The sequence below is a fragment of the Leishmania panamensis genome, assembly GCF_000755165.1.
Source record: "Leishmania panamensis strain MHOM/PA/94/PSC-1 chromosome 27 sequence".
NCBI classification, from domain to species: Eukaryota; Euglenozoa; class Kinetoplastea; order Trypanosomatida; family Trypanosomatidae; genus Leishmania; species Leishmania panamensis.
In genome coordinates this window covers 269,055-288,046 of record NC_025873.1, presented here as the reverse complement: position 1 = coordinate 288,046, position 18,992 = coordinate 269,055, and the positions used below count along the sequence as shown (strand labels likewise).

General features: G+C 55.5%; 5 protein-coding genes across 5 annotated transcripts, besides 4 other annotated features; all 5 read right to left on the bottom strand.

The window, feature by feature from the left end:
- Window positions 1-766: 766 nt before the first annotated feature.
- On the bottom strand, window positions 767-1,369 carry LPMP_270720 (reductase, putative; the record flags this gene model as incomplete). Its single annotated transcript, XM_010701859.1, has 1 exon — window positions 767-1,369. The coding sequence occupies one exon, from the start codon at window positions 1,367-1,369 to the stop codon at window positions 767-769; it is 603 nt and encodes a 200-aa protein (XP_010700161.1).
- A 1,035-nt stretch (window positions 1,370-2,404) lies between these two features.
- Window positions 2,405-2,689: a repeat region.
- A 127-nt stretch (window positions 2,690-2,816) lies between these two features.
- Window positions 2,817-3,235: a repeat region.
- A 32-nt stretch (window positions 3,236-3,267) lies between these two features.
- On the bottom strand, window positions 3,268-4,503 carry LPMP_270710 (hypothetical protein; the record flags this gene model as incomplete). The annotated part of the gene is made up of 1 exon (XM_010701858.1): window positions 3,268-4,503. One exon carries the CDS (start codon window positions 4,501-4,503, stop codon window positions 3,268-3,270), a length of 1,236 nt encoding a protein of 411 aa, XP_010700160.1.
- A 350-nt stretch (window positions 4,504-4,853) lies between these two features.
- Window positions 4,854-5,036: a repeat region.
- Window positions 5,037-5,099: 63 nt separating this feature from the next.
- Window positions 5,100-5,629: a repeat region.
- A 537-nt stretch (window positions 5,630-6,166) lies between these two features.
- LPMP_270700 (hypothetical protein) lies at window positions 6,167-7,525 on the bottom strand (the record flags this gene model as incomplete). The annotated part of the gene is made up of 1 exon (XM_010701857.1): window positions 6,167-7,525. The coding sequence occupies one exon, from the start codon at window positions 7,523-7,525 to the stop codon at window positions 6,167-6,169; it is 1,359 nt and encodes a 452-aa protein (XP_010700159.1).
- Window positions 7,526-10,084: 2,559 nt separating this feature from the next.
- Window positions 10,085-11,461, bottom strand: LPMP_270690 (hypothetical protein; the record flags this gene model as incomplete). The annotated part of the gene is made up of 1 exon (XM_010701856.1): window positions 10,085-11,461. The coding sequence occupies one exon, from the start codon at window positions 11,459-11,461 to the stop codon at window positions 10,085-10,087; it is 1,377 nt and encodes a 458-aa protein (XP_010700158.1).
- A 4,235-nt stretch (window positions 11,462-15,696) lies between these two features.
- On the bottom strand, window positions 15,697-18,465 carry LPMP_270680 (hypothetical protein; the record flags this gene model as incomplete). The annotated part of the gene is made up of 1 exon (XM_010701855.1): window positions 15,697-18,465. The coding sequence occupies one exon, from the start codon at window positions 18,463-18,465 to the stop codon at window positions 15,697-15,699; it is 2,769 nt and encodes a 922-aa protein (XP_010700157.1).
- Between the last annotated feature and the right edge of the window lie 527 nt (window positions 18,466-18,992).

The window sequence follows — 18,992 nt, the reverse complement described above, 5'->3', positions numbered from 1 at the left end:
GACTGACAGAGTGAAAGAGTCTCAATTTAGGGTGACAAGTCCATCCCCAGGTGGGATGCAGGGATCCCCGCATTAAAACCTCACCAGGACCGGTGCGGCTTGTGTGAGGAGCGCCAGCGTGGCGCACACGGTGTGGCGCAGATCGGCCATTGTTGGAGATGCAGTCGTACGCTTGTTTGTGTTTCGTTTTCGTTCGATGAGGAAAGGCTGACCTCACTTACCAGCAGGCAAAGATGGAGGAGAAGAGAAGTGGGGATTCGTCATTATTCACCCTTTTTGGGGGGCGCGCCAATACCGTAGCACATCGGTGTCGGTGTGCTCACGAAACCAAGAGAAGAGAGAAGGGAAAAGGCTGGGGGTCCTCAAGGAGCTGCGTAGCACACGAAGCGAAAGATCGTGTCCACACTGCGCCATCGCCAATCACCCACTTCGATGGCGCAGTGTTGTCCAGTCGTGGTGCTCTTCATTTTTCTTTTGTGGCATTTGACCTATAAAAGCGAAACGGGTTGTGTGACGAACAGGTTGATGGGCTGGGCTGTGGGGCGGCGTCCGGCTTTCCTTTCCTCACTGCGTGTACCCCGATTCGATCGTGGGGAAACGGGCCTCGAGAAGTCTGAAGGGCGCAGCTGCAAGAGTGCGTGGGTTTCAGTGAAACATAAACACACGCGCGCGCGTTGCTGAGCAAAGGCAGCCCTGGCGAGGACTGGACGCGTATGCCGTGCTCGCGTGACGACGGCCCGACGGCACCCCACTCCTGGGCCTCTCTTTAGAAGCGGTAAACGTCAGTGTTATCGTAGCCGAGCTCCTTCAAAAGACCCCCGAGGCTGACAAGATTGTTGATGTCCGTTGCCATGGGCTGGATATTGAGGCTACCGGACATGGAGGACATAGTTGAGATTGGGGTCCCGGCCACGTGCGACAGCAGCGGGTCCGGTCCGCATAGCATGACAATCTTCTTCTTTTCCTCCGGCGCCGGCATACTGCGGCAGATCATGTCGGTCGTCACGTATCCGAGGAAGTGATTTTCCCGCTCCAGCCACTTCTCCTTGTCCACGGCGAGGTCGATTGTGTAGAACATCCGGAACCGATCTGGATACCGCCTTGCGAGGTCATCGAAGACACCACCGAGGAGGATGTGCCGCTCCGTACGGTTGCAAAACAGGAAGGAGAGCTTCGTCTCGTCTACCTCCGTGGAATCCGAGCGCTCCATCAAGGCGTGTCGGATGAGCTGCAGGAATGGAGTGAAACCGGTGCCACCACCGATCATGCCCACGTGCTTCCATCGGTTTGGGCGGTATTGGATTTTGAAGGCGACACTGCGGAAGAGCAGCGTGTCACCGACATGCATGCCGAACAGATGATTTGTCATGAGGCCGTCTTTCTTTCGCTTCACAATGAGGTCGAAGTAGCCTTGTGTGTGGTTGGCTGTCACAGGGGTGTAGAAGCGCTGGCATTGGTCTTTCGGCTGCACACCGTACTTGTAGCACGCCTGGAGTGTCGAGCACGGCTTCAAGTTAAACTCATCTTCGCTGTTATGGAGAAGGAAGCGGAAAAGCGCTACGTCAGAAGTGATGGGGATGATCTCGCCTAGTTGGTACGGTTCATAGCGCTGGCTGAAGACTTGACCTTTGCGTTGTGGATTGCGGAATGTGAGTGGGTTTTGAATGCCGCGGTAGCACTCCGCACTCTGGGCCAGCGACGGCCGCCACACCCACGCGCCCACTGCCCCCGCAGCACAGCAAAAAGCAAAGCGCATCGCGCTGTTCATTTCTCCTCCTCGCCGTTCACGTCCTTCACAACGTTGTGCAACGGCAACCGGCAGCTGTATACCCGGCTGGGCGGGCACCGGTAGAACGTGTGTCAGCGATGCATCGTGTCACTCACCAGAACATAACGAGCATAAAAGAAGCGAAGAAGTAGAGAGCAGGCGTTAGCGAAGATCAATCAAAGCGCATACACGGCAGTGGCAGCCCTCCCTCCTCTTCTGACGGGGGTAGAGAGAGAAACCTCCATTTCGGCATCACAGAGATAGACGCCGAAGAAACGCCTAGACAGCTCAACACAACAAGCGCGCAGAACAACAGTCGAATACAGTCGATGTGTCGTACGAGGTGTGGGAGGAGGAAAATTTCATACGGACACTTAACCCTTTGCCAAGGAACAAAGAGGGCCACATGCCTCTCTCTATAAAACAGCATGCATGCACCACCACCACCACCAGCCAACGTATCCTGAAAAAGAGAGTACGCCGTTTTGAGTCTCCTTTTCCGGCTCCCTTTCATCGATGTAACGTCCCCCACAAGAGAGAGAGAAAGAGAGAACTCGAGGCACGCGAATAAGCAGCATAAACACAAACGTACACATTTCCTTCTTTTTTTTTTTGCTTGCAATAGGTCCCCCACCCCCATTCCACCACGTACAGGCCGCCCACAACTCGATGGGCACACAACCACAACTCCTCTCCACCGCTTTGCCGCGTCACAGGTGAATCCCGGCCCTCTAGGAGGAAGCCCTCCGGCCGCCGAATTGGGACATGCGCCGTACGGGCTCTTCCCGCCCTTCCGCGGGTACGTGCTGCGCGACCCGCGCCAGATGCACCGGAGTGGACTGCACGCCTTCATGCACGCAGGCAGGGTCTAGGGTTCTGCTCGGGGTCGGCGACAGCGGGACTCGTCGTACGGGTAACAGGAAATGTTGGGTTTGGTGTCCGAGACCGGCAACTCAGTCCTCAGACTCTCCAGCTGTCGCCGGTATCTCTGACATGGGGCATTGTCGTGTGGAGCGCATCGAGAAGGTCGATTATTCTGCAAAATGTGCACAAACAAACTGAAGTGGGAGGCGCACACGACAGGCCTGTAACTCTGGCATTTGTGCACACGTACGCTACATCGCTGCTGTTGTACGTCCTTGCCAAGTCCGTGCCGAGCGCCATGCGGCAGAAGACTGAGCTCGCAACAATCACCACACTTGTTCTTCTATGTTTCGTTGATTGAGCAGTCTTAGCAGCAAACCAGAGTCCATCACCACTGTTTCTTGCTCAGCGCGGTGGATGCAAGCAAAGATGATCGCCGTATTGTGCGGCTTTGCCGGAGTGTGTGTGTTTTTTTTTTTATAACACGCGGCTGCCGCTCCTTACTTGATGTCTTTCAGCGTCGCACCACCTGTCCACACCGGGGAAGAGAGCTTCGCAAAGAAGGGGAGCGCCGTTGCCTGCAAGCCGTTAGTTTTTCTTTGCACAAGCACGACAGGATAAATGCCAGGACGCCCCTACTCCACCTGATGTTCCGCAATGTATTCCACAGCTGCCTCCGCGTCGCCACCGCAAACCGTCAGCGCCTCACGGCATAGAGCCTCGTCCTCAAATCCCATATCACGCAGTGTCGACAAGCCATGCTGCATGACTTCCTCAGACAACGCTGATGGAATTGCAGATCTCGGTGGCGCCGCAATCGAAGGCGGCGGTGAACTAGCGGCGGTAGCTGTCGGTGTTGGCGGTGACGTGCTCATCGATCGCAACATTACATTAACCATCGCATCCATGACTGCCTGGTCCGGTTCGCCCGATAGCGCGGGGGCAGTGCCTGCTACAACTGGGAATCCCATTGTGTCAGTGGCAGCGCCATTGAAAGAGGAGACGGGTGCAGGCGGGAAGCCGAATGGGTTGGCAAAGGGGAAACCCTCAGCAGCGCCAAATGGAAAGGCACTGGCCGCTTGAGGCACGGCGCCTGACGCCGTCCCAGCCGGCGTAGCCCACGGGTTCGGCAACGGGTCATTGTTCGCCTCTCTGGTCGGGTCTGGGTGGTAGAGCTCGTTGTTCACCTCGATCGACGACGTGCCAAGGCGCAGTTGCCGTTGTATGTCGCTCTCCTCCTCGTCCTGCGTGAGCTGATCCATGTAGTGGTTGATCATCTGCTGACCCCCAGGCAAGGCAGCGATGTGGGCCAGTTGCAGCTCTGCGTTGCGCTCCATCTCTCGCCGTCGCTGCGGGTCGACAGAGGACTTCAAAAGCATCCGCAGTGTGTCGGGGTCTTTCAACATACGCGCTACCTCGGGAGACTTTTTCTGCATATTTTTGATCATCGGATTCATGCTCAGCATGCTCTCCAGTAACGCGGGGTTGTCGGCAAGTGAGTCTACCATCGAGTCCATCGCGGCCACCTTTTCGCGCTCCTTCTCCTGTTCCAGCTTTTTTTCCTCCCTGGACGGCAGCATGCGCAGCATCTCAGCGCTTTGCGACTCCACCACTGGGCGATCCGTCACGTTGCAGAAGAGCTTGCGCTGTATGGGGTGGGGCTGCTGGCTTCGGAAGAGGCGTCCGCGCAGCTCCCCCCAGGTCTCTGCGTCATCTTTAAGGAGTTTGCCGTTGAGTGAGACTGTCATGATGACGTCCTCGGGGGCGTCCAACATCGCTGCAGCGACGCCTTTGACATCCCCCACGGTCATTTCATCGTCAATGCAAAGTGCGAGCTTGTCACCCTTGCTCGAGATGATTTGATACTCCATCTCGGTTACCGTAGCTTGAAAAAGAAAAAGAAATGGACTAGGGAGGGGGGACTTATGACAGGAGACGACGGTATGGGTCGTTGGGCTGGTGCACGGTCTACTTAGACCCTTTTGGGGGGTTACCCGGCACCCTCTCTCTCTCTTGTTCTCGCTGTGATGATGAATGTCTCGGAGTGCAGTGCCAAAGGGCGAGGGGGTAGGGGTAGGGAACACGCTGCAGAACAAAAAAATTCCACCACGCAACCCACGCAGTACGCCCCAGTGAAGAAGGGAGGACAGGTATGAGAAATGGAGACGGTCCGCACATAATGTTGTGAAGTCCCTCTCTTTCAGCATGCCCACACTTCCGGTTGTTGCACCGTCAACACGATGCACAGTGAGCGGGGGCCCAATGTGATCATGACTGCGCTTGTCTCTGGCACAGCGCCGGTTCAGACTGCTCCGCCGACACAAAGAGTCCGCGCAGCCGTACTCCAGGGCAGGCTGCTTGGCTTTCCCACAAAGAGTGTGGCACCGGACCCTGAGCTGCCGCCGGTGAGGCGACTCGCATCATGAACGAGTTGCAAATCTTTTTTTTTGCCTTTTTGTAGCGAGCGCCTTCTCTCCTACAGCGATCCTCCCACCCCACACGACCCCACGTCCTGCCACAGGGGCTCATCACGTGGTGCGATGGCAGCCACAGACACGCGCGTTACAGCAATGCGCCGACCCAGTCAACTGAGCACGGCCCCTGCCTCGAGATCCGCCAGCACACCACTCCGCAGGTCGCCTCACAGCTTCTTCCCATCATGTCGATCGCCACGTAGTGCATCCCACAACCAGTAGTCAGTCACGACAGAGGCCGATACGTTTGAGTACACGGGCACTTTGCCTATCGTATGAGTGGCGCAACAGTGTTCGCTGTCGCAGGTCACTCCGACGCTACGCCGCTGTGGACGTGACCGCCGGCACCAGCAGTGATACGTTGCTCTGGCCTCCCCTACGTTGTAGGTACTTGACCCCCCTCTCCATCACCAGAGGTAGCGCGGTGCCTTGGCAGTGAGAGGGAGGTGTGTGCTTGACCTCTCCACATGGAGTGAGTACTAGACCCGGAGATACCGCGCTGAGGTGTCCGCTGTCATCGGGGGACGCTGTGAAGACTGAAGTGCAAAGGTGAGAGAAGAGAGAGAGAGAGAGAGGGGGAGAGCGTCGAAGAGAATAAGGGCTAGCGGGCTCCATGCTAGAAGCGGCGACTAACACGCACTGCTGAAGCGACCCACCGTAGCACCGCTACTTACGTTGCTGAAGATCTGTTAAAAAGGTGTACGTGATGCCAGTGCTGGCTTTGCTCACCATTCCTGTATTCACACGGGGGGGGGAAGTGGTACCGGTGGGCCCACACCTACGAGGTGCCGTCGAAGGCCTCTCGACATTTTCGTTTCTACCCTCTTGTGATGGGGGAGCAGTAGTGGCTGTGCATAGGATGGCCGTGGATGGAGGGAGGGAGGAAGGGAGGAGCGGATACCAAAAACAATGGAGCTGACTGGGGCAGATAAGAATCCCAGCAAGGCTACAGCACTGCATACACGAAACGCCAGAACGGGAAAAAGAAGTATATTTATCAGGCAACACACAGAGCACCACTATATCTATCCAAGAATGATATTCAAGGTAAGAGACAAGGTCATTGAGTGAGCCGCCTTGAAGGGCGCTGTTCATCTCCGCACGAAGCGCGGTAGAGACTAGAGAAGAGGGGAAAAGTTAGATATGGCCCAGTACAACCTTGCATTGTGCGGAGCAGCACCTCGGCGTCCGTGCTTCCATCAAACAGCTCGGGTGGGAGGAAGTAGTTCGTGCCGTTCCATGCGTCCAACGGTGACGTGGCTGCCAGTTGAAGGACAGTGGACGTGAGCACAAAAGTGAGCAACTTCGTTGCTTCCCCCGGTGGCAGCCCTACGCTATTCGTCTGATTGGTGTCAGACTGTACGATGGACGAAAGGTGGCGCACCTGCACCTCGGACATCTCCAGCTCCCGCCTCTGCCGCCCACACGCATCCGCTCGCTGCGTCAGTGGAGATGTTGCATCGCGGACCGCAGCATCCAGGAGGTGGCTAATTGAGGAAACCCAGAAGGCGCTCGTGCTTGGCATGCACTTCACTATCTGTTGCTGCCACCGCCGCAGCACGCGAACGGCGCGTATCGCTGCCTTTGGCAGGGCTGCTTGCACACACGGAAGAGAAAAGCCAAAGGATGTCCGCAGCGACCCACGTCGTGCGGCGTGCACTTGGCGGTGCAGATCGGCCAACGTAACGTCAGGGTTAGCAATGGACACCAGCATGCGCTGAGGAGCAACCGCGTCACAGCCGGCCAGGTCGCTCGGCACGGCGAGCGACAGCTCCAGCAGATCTGCTCCGCGCAGAGCGCACTGTTTATCCGCCCAGATGGCGGCCCAATCGACCCTTCGTCGGCAGTAACTAGGTGCCTGTCGCTCTGCCCGGTGTGTGGAGGACGCGACGCCGACGGTGTTCAGCGGCGCCTCAGCTCTTGTCACCGCTCCCACAAGCGTTGGTATCACCACTTGCGCCACATCTCGCATCTCGACGCCACCAATGTACACGATGGCGTCCGGGCAGCAAAGGATGGGCTGTGTGATGTGAGGCAACGGCGATGGCTGGGATGGTCGCTGAGGAACGGCAAGAGGTGGACTCCTTGTAGCGTCCGCTGCGTACAATAGAGACCACCATGATGGAGCTCCATCCCTTGTCGACCCGGCAGGAGCGATGTGGCGGCGTGCCAAGATGCGCTGGAATCCTGGGGTGTCTACCGTCAGGCCTTGGCTCTCAGCTCTGTGTGTGTGCAGCTTCGCCAGCAATGCGTCAAACGCACTGGTTTTGCTGACGTCACCGCTACCCGTAGTTATAGTGGCAGTATTGTCTGCTGCTGAAGTGAAGAGAACAGTGGCGGAGGGGTAGCAACTCGCGACCAATTCGACAAGAGCAGCAGCCGCTTTCCCGTTTACGCCGCAGGGGCTCCTTTGCGCCATGGATGCAGCGGTGCATGCGCTTTCTCATGTACAGCTAGCGCACATACGCACACACCCAGACATGCAGAAGGAAAAAAACACCGCATGCGCCTCTTCCGTTCGCCAGAGCGCGTAGACGAGTTGGGCTACCGTAAGTGCAACGAGAGAGCGAGAGGCGCACAGAGGCCGAGATGGTGAGCAGAGCAAAGACGAGATGCAGCGAATATACAACGAGCCACGGTGAAGCACCTGCAAAACAAAGACGTCCTACAGCGATTGAGAGAGGGTGCAGTGGAGAGTCACTGCATCAGGCGTGTAAGCGTTGTCCCGGGGCACACTCTGCACGGGCACATCTCTCTCTCTGTGTATGCGCGTCTGGTGCTCTTGTGTGCAGATTGATAAGGTAGAGCTATGGCAAGAGAAGACAGAAGAGAGGAAAGGCAAAAGCGAATGAGCAGGAGCGAAGTGCGCTATCGTAAGCATGGGCGCACCAATGGGGTGTCGATAAGTGAGATACTCACTCGCGCTGTTTCTAGTTGGGTGAGCGCATGCACGGACGCACGCACAGGAGTACACAGAACTTGCAAGACTAGTCACCACTCGCCCTTTCCGTTCCCCTCCTCGACTGGATCCTAGAGATGTGTCGATCATGGCGATCTCTAGAAGAGACTTAAGACACGATTGTATTGGGAGTTGTCACCTGGAGCGCTGTGCTCCTCTTCTTTCCATCGCTTATTTGCGTAAAGTGAGCTACTAAAATGGCCCACTCACAAACGTTTTTTCTCTCCTTAATCGAGAGAGCCTGGGCATGTCTCTCTCTCTCGCTCTCTCTCCGTGTGTGCGCGCGTGCGTGGGTGGGTGGGGGTGAGGTACACCTGGGGAAGAGCCGCAACGCAAAACATTGCAAAGACAAGAAGGACAACAAGTGCTCGTGGGCCGTGACGCCTATACACACCGCACGACGAGAGAGGTGAAAAAAGGCGGGGTGAAAGGGGCGGGGGGGGGGGGAGGAGTGCCACAACGCGCAAACAAAAAAGAAGCAAAAGCACCGCGCAATCGTTTTGCCTCTGCAATCCACTGCACACACACACACACAGCCACTACTACGAGGTAAACATATGATGAAAGAACACTAAATCAAAATAGGGAGGAGGAGAGGGAGCAGCTAAATACACTCAAAATTCAAAAATAGAAAACGTGCAAACGCTAACGAGCTCAAGCAAAAAAAAAAAAGAAAAGATGGAGAGATAACTGCCATATCACATGAAATTGTACCCATACACAGCGCCGACAGTTGACGTGAGTTTGCGTACGTATGCTTGTGTTTCTCTTCAGCACATCAGTAACGCGTCGCTAAAAACTTCTCAGCAATGGCTTGACGAGACTGCAGAAAACTCCCACGCGACATGTACTGCCATCAGAAAAGGAGAGCGAATCAAAACGAAAACATGCCCCGCCCTTTTCTCGCTTGCGTAAGGCGCTGCTCCGCGCTTCCATACGATGACAGCGGGAAGACGAGAGCAAACCAAACCAAACCAAACAAAAAGAAACGCGACGACGGCAGAAGAGAAGGCCGTGAGGCTCGACGAAAAGAGACAACAGCAAAGCACAAAGAAACACACACACACACACACACACGGGAGGCTCACCTGTTTACTGCAGTTTCTTATCGGCATTGCTGCTTCGTTGTTTACCTGAGCAAGACAGTAAACCAAGATGTCCAAAGAGAGAGAGAGAGAGATTTGTGCAGAGAAAGGGACACAGACATACACATTACACGAGTTCATCTGCGTACCCCCACCTCCGCTCTCTCTTTCTCTCTCTCTATACATACGTGAGTTTCTTCTTAACCACCGTCCGTTACATCTGTGTCCTGAAGAGGGAAAGTAGTTTAGTTATTCTCTCTTCCGAAAAGGAGGCGGGAGCGAGGGAGGGGGTGATGTGCAAAACAAATTAAAGAAAATGACACGTGAATACAAACGCACATAGAGAGAGAGCGCGAGGCATACCTACACATAGACGCAGATCACCACACAAGCAAAGCACACACACACACACACACACCTGCTTCCATAGATCTATCAAAGTCTCATTACGCGCTGCCTGTCCCTCCCTCACGAGGGAAAGAAACCGGTGAGGAGAACGAGAAAAGAAGGTGAAAAACAAACAGGAAGACCAGCAACACAGAGCGAGAGAGACAACCGGCATTGTGGTCACGGTGAGAGGGTTAAAATTTGGCAAGGGCATCAGCAAAACGAAGGCAAACGAGGAGTGCAAAACCCCAACGAAACAAAGAAAATTAAATTTTCGGTCGTATTGGTGCACTCGCAGAGAGAGAGAGAGGCACACGCCAGCGAGACAGGCCGATAGATAGACTCAGGCAAAGGAGGAACTTTAGAGTTGTGTGCGGGTTCTAGTGCACTTGGGTAGTAGACTGGGGAATCCCCGAGAGTAGCAGGAGAGAAGGGAGCAGGAATTCAAGCTAAAGATGAGCTGAGAGGTTTGGTATAGGCAGAGTGAGAAGGTACCAAACGCCTCTTCTCAACGCAGAACGCCTGTCCTGGACGTTCATCAGAATGATTACTTGTAGAGAGGGCAACCGTCCAACAACTGAGGCGGGTAGCCCGGGTATGGCAGAGCTGACTCCTCATAGGACGGGAGTCCCTCTCGTTTCCGTTGTTGTTGCTGCTGTCGTCTGATGTTCTGGCTGACTTCGCCGCCAGCCGCCTGGAATATGTCGTCAACACCAGAGCCTTGCGCACTACTGCCACGGCCACCACCCCTACAGTGGCCGGAAAGGCTATTGTCACTGAAGGTTCTCCTTTCATGACCGCCACCGCCGCCGTGTGCGCGGCGACCACCACTGTTGACAGCATCCGCCTTGAGTTCCTCGACCACCATTGAATCGCGCGGAAGGCGAGCTTTCTTGGATAAGAGCGGCGCGTCAAGTGCAATATACTCACACATTGCGTCCACCTCGTCTGCTGTTCGCGCCAGCCACACGCCACCAATATCGAAGAGAATGCGCTTGTGCAAGCTGCGAACGAGAGTCAGGTCCGCCTCACTCTTGCAATACAGTAGGTAACACCCCGCTCCGCGGCTTTCGAGGTGACTCGCGCAGGCCCCACAGGTGCGGTGTACAAGCCACAGAAGCTCCGCAGGCGTCGTCTCAAACCGCACTTGGCCAATAAAAAGGGCCATAGGGAGATTGTTCTCACCAGAGAAGCCGCTGCCGGTGCTGCCATTCGAGCTGGTGTGGTTGCCGTTGTTCGCGTGTGGGCCAGCTGTGCCGGAATTAGAGATGGGTGGGAGATCGGCAGGAAACTGAATGTAGCGACAACGATCTTTCAGGGAGCGATGCACCACCTCCGATGGCAGCGCAAACATCGTGTCGAGGCGCACGCTGTGGCCTTGCATGAGAGGGGCATCCGCCGCCGATGGCCTTGCGCCGTGGCACGGACCACCGCACAGCATCCTACGAAAGGGATCCCCTCCCATCTCAAATGTGTTGATCTGCGGGGAGTGTGTCGGGGTGGTCAACTGTCTGGGACTGGAGCTACCGGAGAAGCTGAAGCTGTAGGGGTTGTGCCGGCCGCTGCGGTCCGTATCGGCGGCCATTTCGCTCGGCATCGGCGCCATGTACGGCGAGCGGGAGCCACCCCTGGTGCGGCAAGTGACCTTGATAGGACTGTCCTCGACCTCAATCAAGGTGCAGCTGTTGTGACGCCCCAGGAGTGTTGGATAGCTCATCTGCAGCGGTTCAGCGCACAGCGAACTCGAGAGGGGATCCTGCAGCTGTGCAGGTACTCCACCGCATTGCGCTGTAAACACGAGTGGCGGCGTACTAGGGCTCTTCGGCGGGTAGGTTGACGGCGGCACGCCAATGTTCGGGGAGTCCGGCATTCCTTGGCCGCCGCGCGGCTGCTGGACGAGGTGACTGTAGCTGCTGTTCTGCATGATGATGTGTAGGACGCTGCAGGCACGAAACGGACCCGATCAGGAAATAAAGGCCAGAAAAGTAAAGAAGGTGAGCTAGGAAATTAGGCGCAACTAGACGAGTCTAAGGGGGAGTGAAATGGTCGAGAACGACAACCCAGAAAGAGTGAAAAGAGGGAGAAAAAGGAAACCTACTCGATTAGCGCCGACACGGAGCGAGGTGCGCAGGCAACGTAAAGGAAGTGCGCCCCTAAGAAAAATAAGGAGAGCAGGAGAGAGACGTACGGAGTCCAAAGGTACGCGGGATTCAATGACGAGCAAGTTAGTGAACAAGACGTGAGTAGGGTGCGAGCGGAAGAACACACGACACGCGCTCCTCGTCGTATGCGTGTGTCAGTCAAACAAGTCGACGAGAGCGAGGACTCGCACTGAAACGGTGACAAATAACGACACTCCCTTCTCCCTTCCCCCGCCCCACAAAAAAAAAATGACCGCTGGCTCGAAGAGTCTTCCAGTGCAGCAGGGCGGCGGGTGCGTGAAGTGGCGATGCTGGAGGAAGCGAAAGTGCGCAGGAGAGAGGGCCGAATCACACAAATGCAAAATACAAAAGAAGGAAACGCTACAATCATAGGAGACAGTGCAAAGGGGGACTGCGAGGGAGAGAGGTGAGGTGGAGGTGTGTGTAGAGGGGGGAGGGGGAGGGGCCCAAAGCCTGGAGGAGCCGTGGGAGAAACAGCAGAGAGAGCGGGAAAAGGAAAAAGAGGGTTTAACACGAAACAGTAGAAGCCCCAAAACAAGAGTAGCGCAGTCACCGAGAACGAACGAAGAGGGAGGTGAGAGAGACACTCGAAAATAAAGTCCAAAAAAAAACGAAGGCACAATTGCGGGTACGCACAAGAGGTGATCGGTAAAGAGAGGGAAACAAGTCGGTGTGGGGGAGGGTTGAGTGGGTCGAGGAGATGCTGCCGCGACGGAGACACCTCAAGAAGCGAAGAAAAACAGCTGTCAAACAGAGGAGGAACAAGTGAAACAACAACAACAAACGAGGAGTCACTTAGCACAACAAGCAGCAAGAGGGGAGGGGGAGGGACAAGCACAGCGAATCAGAGTTCTGAGAGAGAAAAGAGCGCCAACAGCGAGAATTAAGACGGGAGAGAACAGGAAAAAGAAGAGCAGGAATACAGACGAGGGAAACACACGAGCTGAATTAGAGGGAAGCGACGCTAACGTAGCGAACTGAAAACAAGTACAAAACAGGGAAAACGAAACGAGAAAAAAAGGGAGGGGGAGCGTTGGAGGACGATAGAGCCGAACAGACAAAAGGGGTCTCTTATTCTGTCGCAAGCAAGCGATACAATCAGCACCGAGAAGAGAGGGTGCGCGCACACATGTCCACGGTAATCAGAAAAGAACGAAAACGAGAAATACAGAAGTGACAACACAGAAAAGAAAAACGTGCGGTGATGGACTGAGAAGAAAAAGGCGAACGAGCGAGACACTTTTTGCTTGTCGAGGAACTGAAATAGGTAATGGTAACACAGAATCAGAAGAAGCACAGGTGATACAAGAGAAGACGAACAGACGGAATCAAAGAAGACGGGGCCTACACGGAGAAGGAAAGACCAAAAAATGAGGGCTACCAAACAACGTAGAGGGGAGGGGGGGGTCTGGTAGCGGAAGAAGCAGCAAAGACACACGCTGTAATGACGACACCCCAATCCATACAAACGCAAACAAAAAATCACCCGTGTGTTATGGTGTGTATTGAGATGCCGTGGTGTGTCAGCGTGCTCTTTCGTTGTCCAGCAAAAATGTTGTCGCTCTTCTTCTTTTTCTCCTCAGGCGTGCGAGTTCCTCACGTTTGGTGTATCCTCCTTGAGGTCTGCGATGTGATTCTTTCAGGGGGTATAGCCACTGTACAAGATGTGACCTTCGCTTGAAGTGGTCTGTCAGCGCGATCCTGAACCTCACGTCCGTTTTAGAAAACGGTAGACACACAGACCGACGAGAAGCACGAGAACCAAAAAAGAGTGGCGAAGGACGATGAAGACGAAGAGACAAACAGAAAGATGTACTACTGGAAGCACGATGAACACAACATAACAACGGCAACACACAACAGTAGTGACGACAACAGAGGTGGTGGAAGACCAGCAAGGCTTGTGCTACTGTTTCTTCCCGGAGGCTTCTTCTACGATGCGGTCCTTGATAGCGCACAGTATTCGATCACTTTGAAGGAAACAACTGCCCTTGAATGAGCGGCGTCTACTACTGTAGCTTTTGCTGCCACGACCTGATCGAGAATAGCGAAAGAAACAAAGGGGTATGCGCTCAGAGGGAGCGAAGATGCACACACACACACACACAGGCACACGCGCACACGAATATAAGCAACAACCAAGCAGTCGCAGCGCCGTGGTAGGAGCAGCGGTGAGGTGAGTGATGAGGATCGTGAGACAATAGAGTTCTCGGTGTAGGGCGAATGCCTTGAGGTTGGTGACGATAATGATCAGAACAATACTAACACAAAGTGGTTCGAGTTGTGATGCGCTCCTCCTGTGTGCAGAAGGGCAGAACAAAGAAGTGTGTGTCTGTGGGAGAGGGGGGAGGGAGGGAGGGAGGGGATAAGATGCGGCAGCGATGAAACGGCGGCGCAGATACCTTCGAGAGTATCCGTTACGAAGAATGTGGAGTAAGAGGAAGGGCGTGTATGAGTAGAGTTATGGTTTTCGTTTTCCCGTTCCTCAGTCGCTTAATTCCTTTAAAAATGCACAGGAATAGTAGGAGCGGCAGTACACACACACACACGGGTCTGTATAGAGCGCGAGAAAACGCTCAGAACGCTTCTTGCTTCGCTCCTTGAGACTTGTTGCTCACTGTACTTCTTAGTTTGATCGGTCTTCCGTCACAGCGTTGGTCTTTTTGCCGTTTCGCGATGAGCTGTAGGGCAGTGAATGCCTCGTCCGCTTCTTCTTCCCTCCCTCACCGCTTCGCTCACCGAGTGACGCACCCTGTGCCGCTGTTATCGCAATAGTTACGTGTGATTGTCGCCTGTGCGAGGTGTGTGGACGATAAAATACATATATATATATATATATATATATATGTACGTATGTATATATTTATACGGCTTCGCTTTTTAGGTTAGCGTGCACTAGCGAAAAAAGAAAGAAAATGTGTCCTCTTCGTATCGGTATCGATGTGCGAGTGGTGCTGAGGAATACACGAATAAAAAAAAAGTGGGAGGCTGATGAGGCAAACTGAAAGTACGCGCGAGTCACAGCTGTGATGCACTACAGGAGAGGGGAGGGGCGGCACACTTGGAGTAAAGGAGCAACGAGTGAAGTGAGAGGGGGGGAAGGGATAGGGCAGCATCACGAGATCCCGCAAGTGCCTGTGGTGCAGTCCAAGACTAGAGCTTGGGAAACAGAGACTGCATGTGTAAGCAGCTCCGCAAAGATCGACCAATCGGTGATGCGTCTACCATTCTGGGACCTTTTCGCACGCAGATGTGCACACACGAAGGAATGACAAGTGCGCCACGGCGAGGCCATCACTGTAGGTTCACATGTACACATGCAACATAGATCACCACACTAGCGTTTTTCTTTGGTGTTCTGGAGAGGAAGCGAGGCACGATTGAATACATGTGACCTGAGTAAGTTGGTGCGCCCATGAGTGTGCTTGGTGGAGTGTCCGGTTGGCGTAGCGGTGTCGCTGCAGAAAGACGGCGCCGTACGATGGCGCGCCCATGCGCCCACCTAAGCAGTGCGTCAGATGATGCCGTCCCTGTCCGATGCCCAGTGCACACCAGAGAGCAAAACCAAAGAGCAAAAACAAACAAACAGACACACAAAAAGAAACACTGGAGGAGGACCTCAAACGATGCAGCACACATCCCCCTACTTGCGCTGCATCGCTTTGGTTTTTTTTTTTCATGTCCCTGTGCCGAGGAAGTCCCCCGCCGCCACTCTTTTCGTGTTCTGCGCTCTCATTCATTCTCCTGTCTCGCCCCATTGCCACCATCTGCGGTACAGCAAAGCACGTCCCATCTCACAATAGCGCACAAAACAAAAAATGATTAAAGGCCAAAATTTACATCCGACACCACACATGCGTGGAGGCTTGCCACGAAACACAGAGCAGAGCCACGCAAGCGAAAAGCGGCTGGCGCACTTGGCGATGGCAAGGGTGGCATAGTGCCCAGCAACAGATGTGTATTCGCAATTAGCTCTTGGGCACACCGCCAGCCTCCCTCACACGTCGTGCACCACGAAGCTGTGCTGAGTCAGGGCAACGCGCAGTTCAGGACAGAGGGCAGTGAACTGCTCGTTAGCGATGGCGGCGTAGCGCCACCGCGCCATCCGTCCACCAGCACGGTACTGTCGAAGCTCCGCAGCGCCTCCGTCGCTGTCGTTACGGCTAACTTCTTCCCCAGCCGCATCTGCTATCCCACTGGCTACATTACGCTGCAGCGCAGTGCTTGCCTCCGTGTGCGCTATCTTGGCCGCACGGAAGCGGCGGAGTGCTGCCTCCTTGCCGAGGACATGCACTCCCTTCGGTCCGCGGCTGTACGTGACACTTGCAACGTCCTTCTCAGTGACCCCTTTGGCGGTGGTGGCTCGGAGTTCAGCGTCAAGGTCTAGGAGAGGTTGCGTCAGCACAGTCACACCGGACAAGAGGTGGTGGTACTCCATCGACCCTGATGTTGACGCCCCTGTGGCGTCACCCTTGCGGGATCCCACAGGATTGGCCAACGAAGGCAGGCGCAGCACAAACTCGCCCTCCTCCAGTAGCAGGACATGGCGCGACATGAATGCGTATCGGCAAAGAATCGGCGCGGCATTGCTGTCGCAGCCCTGTCCTGCTTCGACATTCCAGCAGCCGTGGTTCGCGTGCAAGTGCACCGGCACACAGGCAATGTGGATCGGGTGGATGTGGGTGAAGGCGCCCATTGGGGTGCGGTGGACGAACTGCTTGTGGAGGAGCTGATACGGGGCGTATAGGTAAAAGAAGGCAACAGGGAAAGGAAGCGCCCAGACAACGATGTCACCCGTTGCCTCGGTGACAATGCGCACGGCACTCCTGCGCTGAAAGGCGGTCCCTAGGTTGGGCACGACAGCGCTGCCGCCAGCAGTCGAAGTATGATACTTGGCGTAGATGGACAGACAGTCGAGAACCTCGGCGTCGCCGACCCACTGGCCTGGCAGGACTCGGTTCACTCGTAGCAGATCCGTGCCAGCTTGCACCTCTGCGTAGGTGCACGTCGCCTGGAGCGATACAGGGAGAAGGTAGATACTGTCGCAGTGGCTACCTTCCACATAGAGGGTTTGACCGCTGCGCACGTATACCGGGATCAAGTTTTCCGAGATCTTCTGCATAACATAGCCCCACTGTGTGTCCTGCTTCTTCCGCAGGGTCCAGTAGTTCTCCTCCGCGATGGTGAGAGAGGTGGGATCACGTACGGAGTCGCGCCGCAGTCCCGGCGGGGCCTCTGGCTCGGGAAGTACTTGCTGACGGAGACTAAGGAGGAGATCGGTGGCTGTTACCGCAACGGCCGACGGTGTAGCCAAATCCCTTGATTCCACTGCTTCGAGAGGCTTCGGGACGTTGGACCACACCAGCCGCCCTCCGAGCACGGTGCGCTGCGCCAGCGATCGGGACATGAAGGCGCATCGTACCACCTCGACACACTCGACACCCCACGTCGTACCCGCCGGCGGGGCCGCTGCTGCGACTGCAGCAGCACCGCCTTCGCTTGATAAGTCGTAGGTCAGATATGTCAGTTCCATCATTGGCGCCACATCCGCTACGGATAACGAAGTCACCGAGTTGGAGCCCAGCTCGGATTCCTTGCACGCGTTGTAGGACATGCGCAACTCCCTTGATTTTTTTTCTAAAGATGAGGCGTTCGCCTGTGCCGTCTGAGGCGCATCGTAGCGATGAATCAGAGTAGTAGACCTCCCAAAGAGCCCGGGCACGGCCGAGGCGCCACGCTCCACCGCCATGAACACCCTCTCCGCCATCTGCGCAGCCCACAGAGCTTGCGTAGCAGAGTCGGAAGAGGATGTCGATGAAGCGCCACCCGAAACTGTCGCCGCCACGCCATCGGCTGTTGCGCGCTGCATTCGCAATTCATTGAGCAAGCACTGTGCACGAAGCATCTTCTTCTCACAATCCGTGATAAGCGTGTCGTCCAGCACAAGTGTCGTCAAAGACGGCGTCATTTGAGCCAGACGCGAAATGGCTGGGACAAGCGCCGCCGCCACCGGGTTGCCGGAGACATCCAGCACCTTCAGGGAGGGGTGGCCCTGTAGTGCCTCCAGCATGTAGCGCAGCACTGCGTTCCCGCCTTTCAACGTGCTTGCGTCGCAAGGTGCCGTGAAGTCCATTGAGAGATGAGTGAGTCGCAGCGCTGTCAAGTCCGGCAGCAATGAGCACATCACCTCCCCTCCCTCGCTTGCACGACGCGAGCCCGCGCCCCAGAGTGGTGCCATCACGACAGGCAGCGTAACCATGTCTTTCTTTCCAGAAAGAGGTCGTCGCTGGCTGTCGCTTCGCTGTTTGGTAACGCAGTGCACACGAAGCACGTCACCAAGGGCCAGGAGTGTGGTCGGTCCCGCGTAGGTAGCGCTGAGGTCAATCTCCGTTACAGGGGAGATGAGCTCGCCAGCCCACTCGTGACCGCGCTCGCTGGCGCTGCCATCAACATCTTTTCCTTCTGTGACCGACGCCACGTGAAAGAGATCTGCCCAGTACCGGGGTATGTGCAGGGCGCCGTGGTAGGAGGCGAGGAGTGAGAAGTATTGGAAGAGAGGGCTCAAAGGTGTGGCGGCCTGTTGAGGAGCAGTTGACGAACCAATGTGTGATGTACTCGTGCTGTTACCATCGGCACCGCTATCCCAGCTTATCTCGACCTCGCTCTCACTTTGTGCTTTCCAGTCATCACCGGGATCGGCCGCCTGCTTTGACCCGCGGCCCAGTTCGCCGTTAGTCAAGCTGCCCTTATGCCGTGCGACGTGCATCGATGAAGAGACACCAGCATAGACGCACTCACATGGGAGATGCTAGCCGCTGTAGAGCCCACTTTTTCTCTTGTCGTTGCTGCGGAATCAGAAAGAGAACGCTGGGCGCCCTCTCGGAAGTCTGGAAGTCGGAGAAGACGGCAATGACGGGCAAGAAGTCGCGGGAGGGTGCCCAAATGTTCGTCTGTTGTGCGTCTTTGTGCCACACGGGTATGCAAATATGGCCGCTCTGAGTACACACTCGGTAGAGAAAGACGGGGTGCGCCAGGGGCGTCCACAGAGCGATAGGAAGAAAAAAAGAGACCGCGGCGGGGCTGCGGCACGCAGAGAGAGAGAGAGAGAGAAAATGCGTAGGAAAGGCGGAGACACGAAGCACGCAGGACGCTGCAGCTCACAGACTGCAGTTGCCTCACTCCGATTCAGAACCATCCGAAAAAAACAAACAAACTAAAAATAAACAACACTTTCCTTCTCGCTTATGGAAACCGAAGGGCTTACCAGTTGGAAAGCGCTACGTGGGGCGAAGG